The sequence below is a fragment of the Olea europaea genome, chromosome 11 (genome assembly GCF_002742605.1).
Source record: "Olea europaea var. sylvestris chromosome 11, O_europaea_v1, whole genome shotgun sequence".
Taxonomy (NCBI): Eukaryota; Viridiplantae; Streptophyta; class Magnoliopsida; order Lamiales; family Oleaceae; genus Olea; species Olea europaea.
Window position 1 is genome coordinate 6,081,970 of NC_036247.1, and position 8,625 is coordinate 6,090,594.

Consider the following 8,625-nt stretch of genomic DNA (forward strand, 5'->3'; position numbering starts at 1 on the left):
ACTTTAATATGATAATTTGTTCATTATAATATTCAATGAATGACTATAAGAATTAATAATGCATATAGGTTCTCTTTTTGTCTACCTACGTATTTGTTAATTAACATTCACCGTCTTAATTTATAATGTTATCAGATTACTTCTCCAACTGTATTTTAATATGCTGAAATTGATAACAACAGCAGTTTTTGTACTTCTGAATTTGAGAAACTAATTATGAGTTTTGAAGCCTGATGATTTTATTCCTTCTTTTTGTCTGGAATGAAGTTCCTATCCAGATCTGCAAAAAATGGTTCCTATTTCAAAAATTTACCAAAATCAAGTGCTATAAAGCTTATCGATATTGGCAGTACTACATTTGAAAGCCAGGGTCATAGCTATGTGGTGTCTACACGTCATTATCGTGCTCCGGAGGTTATTTTGGGTAATTAGTGGTTCTTGTATTTTTTTGGTTGCATTTTTAATTATTTTCAGGTGGCTCAACGAGTTATTGCTGATGCTGTTTTCTGTAGGTCTTGGATGGAACTATCTTTGTGATATGTGGAGTATTGGTTCCATGCTTGTTGAATTGTGCTCTGTAAGTAGGAAAGCAACATATAGTTTTCACTACCTTTTAAAATTGAACATTATTTGTTTTAGTTTATATTTTGACATTGTTATGTTAATGTATATGTGCAATTGTGGCTCGTCCATCTACTTAGGCATCTTATGCAGTTGATTGTATTACTAAGAAGGAGCTATTTGCATGTTGGGTTACCTGTCATATCTAGATATTCTTTGTTTTAGTTTATGTTTTGGCATTGTTATGTTAATGTATATGTGCAATTGTGGCTCGTCCATCTACTTAGGCATCTTACGCAGTTGATTGTATTACTAAGAAGGAGCAATTTGCATGTTGGGTTACCTGTCATATCTAGATATTCTTACTAGCATTCTTTAAATTGATGAATACTGTGCCTATTACCATCTAAGATGGCTTTCTAAGGAAGCATGCTAGTGCCCTAGTCAACATTTCCCCCTAGTCAACATTTCCAACTTAGATTGTTCTGTCAGAATGTATTTTTAATCAGTTTTTGAAAAGCTATTTTCTGTGATCGCTAATTTTCCCCTTTTACTCTAGTGCCTCCTCTTAGTTTTTCTTCTCCATCCTCTTTCTTTTAAGTCGTTCTTTTTATATTTCTGGCGGCAGTAGTTTGTGGTTTGGTTGATCTATTTTGGGAGTTGCTTGGGGTTATGTTGGTTATTACATTCTTACTTCTTCTTGTTTGGCAAGAGACTGTATGGGGAGCGAGGAAAACTAAATAGGTGCATTTAGCTGTTGATGGTTCTATTAGTTGGAGCTTACTTTAGAATATGGTACATACATTATTTCTTTCTGATCATCAAATGTTCTTCTGTGATGTTTGGGCTAGATGTCAGATTTACTTAATAATGCCGAAGCATCTGTCTTGCCTCCACTGCTCCGCATGTTTTACTTTTGGGTAGTTTGACATCTTAGAACCTTGTTGTTATTACACCATGACCCATCGAGTCAGGTTTGTAAAGTTGAGGACAGATCTAAAATTTTGGATTTGATCCCTTAGTCAGCAGCTGAAAGCAGGACTTGATGAACAGCCACTTAGGAGGGGACTTTTAGGGAAATTGTTTAAATTGCTTCAGTAGAAGTATTGCAATCGTTTTATTGGCCGAGTGGCTCAAAAATAAAATAAAAAATTCTTCTATAGAGAACTCCGACAAATTTTTAAAACATGATAGTGGCATTCTCGGGTTGCTTAGCTTCTTGTGCCCATGTTAGAGTTGGTAAGGCGCGTGTCACTAATGAGATTCTGTGGTACATACAGATATATTAGAAAGAGAGAATTAACCTTTATAGTGCAAATATTTTACAATATCAATTTTTTTGTTTCTTAGTGAAGAAGCCGGAAAAACTCTCGAATTCTAAAGAATGAATGTGGTTTAAATAGTGTCAAACCCTCTTTTACCAGTATCATTAATTTGGCACTAAGCTTCTAAGGGTGTCACCGATATGATCTCTCCACTGTATTCCAGAACCTGATCGTGAAGCATGTAGACCACTCAGCTGGATATCTGATTAATCTTTTGCAAGGGCTTTGATAGGTTCCAACCTGTAGCAGAAAGAAGGAACAGAAGTAAATGCAGGAAAAAGCTTTTTATATATTGATGGAATGGAAATTACAACTCAAAAAACAGAAACGACCGAGGCCATTCGAGAGGGCCTTACTCTCCTAATATGACGTTACAATCTTTTTTCATGCCCCAAGACTCCCAGCATCTATTCTATTTATAACTCCCCTGTTTAACTAACTCTAGCCATGTCACTCTTGCTCGACAGAATTTGTTACCCCCTCCACAACCTTCTTGATCCTTCTAGAATGGGTATATTTGATTGGGGCTCTATTAGGTTTCTACGGTATGACCCTGCTGAGCGATTCAAAGCAAGAGAAGCTCTATGACACCCCTTCTTCTCAAGGGATCTGAGAAGGCGTTTCTATCCATTCTGATTGGAACATCTCATCTGTGCTTTCTATTGGGAGAACAAGGAAAGGAAAATCCACACTTATTACATTAAACAAAAAAGGGGAAACGATAACAGAAGGTGACAGAAAACAGTACATTCTGAAGATTGGCTGCAGTTAGTGCCAACCTCTGATGCACTTGATCTGCTGGGCTTAAGCTGTAAGTATGTGGTTTTCTCATTTATTTGATTTAAGTCTCTCATTTCTTCTATCGTTATATGATTAATTGTATGCAAATGTGTCCATTTGGAAATTCAGTGTTACTATTCACTTCTTCTGTGAGTCATGACTTGAAATGAAGATTCAAACTAATATAATCTCTGATTAAAGGTTAATAGCTAGACTTTTCATTCTTCACCGGTTAAAATCAGTGTTCGTCAATCAACTCATTGCGGAGTTTCATTTTAGTCAGACAAACTTTATTTTGTTTCAAAGTGGTCAGTGAAGTTTACTTTTGTTTTATTTTGGTCATTTTTAGTTAAACTCCATTATGCTTTCGAGCTAAATGTTCTAATGTGGAAGCCAGAAATTTGAAGTCACACCTACAAGTGCGTCCTTCACATCATCCATTCTGTTAAAATAAATAAATAAATAAATAAATAAATAAAAACTAATGGATGCAAACTGAGTAACTTAACATTGACAAAAAGTAAACTTTTGTGGTAGTTTAAAATAAAATAAAGTCCATTGACGAACTGATAGAGATCAAGAAAAATATAGAGTTATAGTTTAGATAGGATTTAAAATAAGATTTTTATTTAAATTAAATTAGAGTATTAGAAATTATTTTGATTTTTGTTTATATTCAATTGAACGTAAAATATTCAAGCAAGTATACCAACTTTTCTTTAATGAATGTGTTCCTGAACTCTAATTCAATTGTGTTCCAAGCTGCTACAGCCCCATACCAAAACTAGAGGACAGATTTACTATTTCTTTTTCCCCCTATCTTGGTGATATGATTGCTGCTGCTGTCATTTAGTTTGAGAAAGCTGGTGGAAAAATATTTCATTTCCTATCAAGATTTCATGTTTACACTACTGCACAAAACCTACCCACTTGAATTTGTTTATAAATTTAGTCGGACTAAAAACTACTAGAGCTGAATATTTAACTAGAAGTGTCATAATCATTTCTAGCTGTAATCGCACTGCAAAAATATAATATTAACCTAGATTTTTAGGCCGAAACAATGTGACAAAGGTGCCTACTGTTGATTAGTGGAATTAGGTGGGTGGGATCATTATGCAGAGTTGAATCTATAGACACCCTAATTGTAGCTGGAATGGCAATCTGAGGGAGTTTTTTAATGTGTGGATTATCTTTACGTGAACGTCGATTGGAGATGGTCCAGGGTAATTAGTTTATTACCTTTTTGGATGAACTCGAGACTCTGACTTGACCATGTAGATATATAAAATGGATCATGTTATATGTACATTTTGTTTGACATCTTTTTTTATATTGTGCCACATGTCGTTTCATGAGTGGACAGTTTTTAAATACAACACACTTTCCTGCCAATTGTAATTTGAAAATGAATGGAGTGTCAACAATCATGTCAACCAAATAATGTACAAATGACTTAATCCGTATAAAATGGTTCATACAAAGCGTGCAGAAGATTAGAATGAAGGTGTTGAATCTAATTAGTTACAATATCAGGAGATCTCTTGATGGGAAATTCTCGAAGGTGTTGATGATATACTTTGATTCTTATTGAAAATAGATGGAGAGAAAAGGTCATCATGTAAGGACAGTGATGACCATGTATTGGTTATATGATGTATTTTGTTTGAAAGAGATTGTTGGAGATGTCTAAATAAAAAATCTATATTAACTAAATATGAATATGAGTTAAGGTTTATAATATATTTCATACAATGAAGTGTACAAGACGAGGCACATAACGATTATGTATTTCATGTCTTTTATTTGATCATATCTACTATATCAAATATGTTATAGATGTTAATAAACGTCACCCGCACAACCTAGGACATTAGAAAATAACGTGTCATTTTGCAATTGGTATGTTGGAACGGTGGCGACGTGTGATTGTTAGATTGGTGAGTTGGAGAGGTATCACTTGGAACTACACTGAGTCAAAAACAAAGTTAGTCTTCTATTAGAGGATCCCCTTCGAATTGGGAATAGAAATTTGAGTGACGAGCTTCAAGTTTTAAGGCATTCTCCTACAGCTGTTTACGTTAAAACACATGACATGTTCTTTTGTTTTTTTTGCGCGGTCCCATGCCTGATTCGTCTATTTCATTTTCGTGTGAGCCCCCCAACACGATTCGAAGCCTAATCAATCATAATGTTCATGCCAAAATTGATTACTTAGGACTGATAGTGATGCGTAGAATTTTGATTATTATTTTTTAATTCTAATATTTTTTTCTCATAAAGCTCCCTTTTTGTTGTTATTTCATATTTGTGTTATTAAGTCATGTTATAAATGGGGGGCGAATTTATTATTATTATTATTATTATTATTATTATTATTATTATTATTATTTTGAGAATTTATTAGCTCTCTGACTCTTATTGTGTGGTTACAAGAAAAATCGTGGGAAAAAATTCTATATTTCCGAAATGGAAAAAAAGAGAAATGAGTGTGAAAAGATCCCTAATTCCCACGGCATTTCCACGTGCTTTTGTGTACAAAGAGCGTGTGCTTTCATGGCAAGCCCAACTTAGGATCCTCTTCTCCATCGGGGAATTGATGAGAGATGCGAACAAAGGTTGCGCAAGCACGAGTATCAAAACTTCAATACCAGCTTAGCTTTTGATCTACAATAGAAAATTGATGATTTTATCCTCTTCGTACTTTGTTTTGTACCATTGCCTGCTTTGTTCTCATTTTTCGATAGTTAAAAACACTTTTTCATGCTCTAATGACCCTTTAGGATCAATTTGACAGGACTTTTAAAAAGTTAAAAAAAATTGAGGTTAAGAAGATACTTTTAGAGGAAGTTGGTCTAATGTGAAAACTTTTCTATAAAAAATAGAAACAAATCGAAGCCTTTCCGAAGAGACCCTTAGGACTCTTCCATTGATAGTTGTACTTATGTCATAAGATTTTTTACGTGAAGACTCTAAAATAGAAGATTGGACAAATGAGCAACTAGTCTCGATAAAAAAGATCAAGATGGAGTTTGGGTTTATTGAACTTGAGATATTCATTGAACGTAGTTGAACTTGATTGAGATGTGTCAGCTACAATCTTTTTTGGTAATGATTTTTTTTTTTTACTTTATTATTATTATTATTATTTTTTTACTTCACTTAATTTGTATCGAATTTAAATAGAAAATTATAAAGAAATATTTAGTCAAAGGTAAACATTAAAACCCAACCAGATTTTTGAAGACCTAACTTCAAAAATTAGATAAAAAATTTATTCATACAAAAATTAAATATTAATTCAAGTATTATAGATCAATATTTTAATATTAATAACAACATTATAAATTAATTTACATACACACACTTTTCCCAGTACACCCCCATTGAAATCCGAAATTATTCTCTCTCTCTCTCTCTCTCTCCTTCAAAGGATGCTGTCGTTGAAGAGCTACCGTTACCAGAGACCACCTTTGAGCGTCCTTGTGCCACCTTATCATTCCTATCGCTGTTGCGATTCGGTAGGGGGCTCAATGGTGTGGCGTTGATGGAGACCTTGGCTGCTGGTATTGTTGGTGTGGCGATGAGGGATTACGGTGGTAATGGTGGTGCTACAAGTGGTTAGTGCGGTGGTGGTGGATTTGGTGGTGGATATAGCATTTAGTTAGCGTCTATCATCAGTGCACGTTACGTTTCGGCTCCCCTAGAGTGAATCAGGATGGGTTGTATTAGGTGGTACGTTGCGATGACGGTGGCGGATCTAACGGTGGCGATGAGGCTTTGGTTTTGGTTGTTGGAGTGTTGGTTGTGATTTCCATATTTTGTTGTTATTTGGGGGTTCGGTTTCGTTGGTGGTGCTGGTGGAGGTGTTGGCCATGGTAGTAGATTTGAAAGATGGCGGTGATGATGGCAGTGACGAGGATAGTGGTGGTGGTGCGGAGACGGATTGGGGTGGTGGTTTTTATGACCAATTATTTGAGATTGTAATCATTAAATAATATGTGATCGATAATTTGTGACCAATAAATAATGTAATCTAAAAATTGAGTTGTGATTTATGATTGATGAATAAATTTTGACCCACAATTTTTGATTTGTGATCATGAAAGAATTAGTATCTTATAAAAAATTTTATTCGTGATCAAAAAATAATTTGTAATATAAAAATTGTGATCTTAATATATATATATATATATATTTAATTAATTATTCCATAATTAAAATTCAATTAAGTTTTGAATCTTGTTTTTTGGTTTTGAATGGACAGTACTTAACTTTTTATATATGAAATTTTGCTTACCCGAAGTAGTAAAAGAAACCTTAATGCCACTTCGACATCATCTGCGCCGAACTTAGATCCCTAATTTGGGTCAGTGGCATCATTTCGGCCCACGTATCACGTGGATGGGCCCATTCATACAAAGCAAAGGCTGCTTATTAAAATCTCCCCTAATCTCCTCCCCACCAATCACATGACTCCTCCCACGTGGGACTTCAACCCCAATGCACCTGAATATTCATTATTATATTAATTATTTTACTATAAACATACCTGTCTATATAATATAAAATTATATTCTATATATCATTCTTCTTCGACTTTCTAACCCTAAAGTAAACCTCTCTCTCTCTCTCTCTCTCTCTCTCTCTCAATTCTTCTGACCCTTTCCATTTCCTTCTCTCTCTCTTTTTTCTTTTAAGGTTTTTTGATCACAAGGAAGTTGTGTCTCTAGTTATTACAGCAAGAAATCATGGGCGATTCTTCTGCTCAGTACATCCATACGGTAACTCTCTCTCTCTCGATTATTTTTTAAATTAGCGTGTTGTGTTAATTATATTGAGGTTTGATGTTGTGATGATGAAAGGTACAACATCTTATTGAAGAGTGCATAATATTTGATATGAGCAAAGAAGAATGCATGGAAGCTCTCTCCAAACATGCAAATATCAAACCGGTCATCACTTCTACAGGTCACTCGTCCTTACAGATTTTTCTATGATTTTTATTTTATTTTATTAAAAGGCAATTAAAATACGTCTCTTAAGCAGTGTGGAAGGAGTTAGAGAAAGAGAACAAAGGCTTCTTTGATGCCTACACAAAGAGGAGAGAGGAGAGAGAATCCGAAATGGAGACAAGGCAAAGAATCCACAAGATGCAATTGGAATCTTCAACACAGGATACCAACAAATGAAGCAAACGACGTCGGATTATTGGCGCTGTCTTTGAATTATATTCTGCATATCGTCCTTGTTTCTCATGTACTGTAATAAAACCCGAACTCTTTATGTACTAAACCAACCCAAGTTTTTTTTGCTTGGGATACTGTGCCTTGATGACTAATATGCATCGTTTCTTGACACGTGTCGAGAGCCCACATAGTTGTCATGTCTTGCTCTTTCCATTACGTTATGTTTTTCGGCGGTTTTTGGAGGATTGATGATATTTGTGTTCTTAAATGAAGTGTTGAAAGGGACCATATGAAAAGGGGGAGAAAATCTTCAATAGGCGGGTCGCACCACCCTATAAGAAAGGGCCAGTTTGGAGGGTGGCCCACCATGCACCTCTGAGGTGTTTGGCCCACCCACAAGGTGGCATCTCAACATTGGACGGTTGTACCATGTGGACGGTGTAATCGACCTATTGAAAATTTTCTCGTGAAGGGGAGTTTGTTTTGTGCAGTATTGGTACGTGTATTGTAGTGGGCCTTCTTTTGTAAAGAATAATGAGATTAGGGGTAGGCCTGAGCAAAAATTACTTATCGTGAAACCAAATGGAAATTGTGGTTTTGAAAACCAACTTGCATCTACGGACTACATGAATCAATCAATATTTCGGTTCAAAGTTGTGAACCAAATCGTTTAGAATTGTTTTATTTAGGTTTTGATCATAAAACTAAAAGAAAACATAGAATTTATTAGTTAGCTTTAAACTTCAACGAATTACTTATGCTAGCTGGCT

The 8,625-nt window shown here is 35.0% G+C and overlaps 2 protein-coding genes across 4 annotated transcripts; both read left to right on the plus strand.

Annotated features, from left to right (window-relative positions):
• The first annotated feature begins 41 nt into the window (after positions 1 to 41).
• LOC111403137 (serine/threonine-protein kinase AFC1-like) lies at positions 42 to 2,872 on the plus strand. 3 transcript variants are annotated; one of them, XM_023031532.1, is made up of 3 exons: positions 42 to 424; positions 513 to 577; positions 2,050 to 2,872. In XM_023031532.1, the coding sequence occupies exons 1-3, from the start codon at positions 262 to 264 to the stop codon at positions 2,113 to 2,115; spliced, it is 294 nt and encodes a 97-aa protein (XP_022887300.1). In that variant the 5' UTR covers positions 42 to 261; the 3' UTR covers positions 2,116 to 2,872. The 3 variants fall into 3 exon arrangements, with proteins under 3 accessions (XP_022887300.1, XP_022887301.1, XP_022887302.1); XM_023031533.1 differs by having other exon boundaries at positions 2,119 to 2,872; XM_023031534.1 differs by having other exon boundaries at positions 2,354 to 2,872.
• Positions 2,873 to 7,279: 4,407 nt separating this feature from the next.
• LOC111403138 lies at positions 7,280 to 8,045 on the plus strand. The gene is made up of 3 exons (XM_023031535.1): positions 7,280 to 7,450; positions 7,532 to 7,637; positions 7,716 to 8,045. The coding sequence occupies exons 1-3, from the start codon at positions 7,418 to 7,420 to the stop codon at positions 7,856 to 7,858; spliced, it is 282 nt and encodes a 93-aa protein (XP_022887303.1). The 5' UTR covers positions 7,280 to 7,417; the 3' UTR covers positions 7,859 to 8,045.
• The last annotated feature ends 580 nt before the right edge of the window (positions 8,046 to 8,625 follow it).

Excerpts from the sequence above, each read along its gene's own strand:
- LOC111403137 (XM_023031532.1), top strand. The coding sequence starts at position 262 with ATGAAGTTCCTATCCAGATCTGCAAAAAATGGTTCCTATTTCAAAAAT. Across the intron at positions 425-512 it reads TGCTCCGGAGGTTATTTTGG|GTCTTGGATGGAACTATCTT; the intron begins GTAATTAGTGGT and ends TGTTTTCTGTAG. Across the intron at positions 578-2,049 it reads TGCTTGTTGAATTGTGCTCT|AACCTGATCGTGAAGCATGT; the intron begins GTAAGTAGGAAA and ends ACTGTATTCCAG.
- LOC111403138 (XM_023031535.1), top strand. The coding sequence starts at position 7,418 with ATGGGCGATTCTTCTGCTCAGTACATCCATACG. Across the intron at positions 7,451-7,531 it reads CTGCTCAGTACATCCATACG|GTACAACATCTTATTGAAGA; the intron begins GTAACTCTCTCT and ends TGATGATGAAAG. Across the intron at positions 7,638-7,715 it reads ACCGGTCATCACTTCTACAG|TGTGGAAGGAGTTAGAGAAA; the intron begins GTCACTCGTCCT and ends TCTCTTAAGCAG.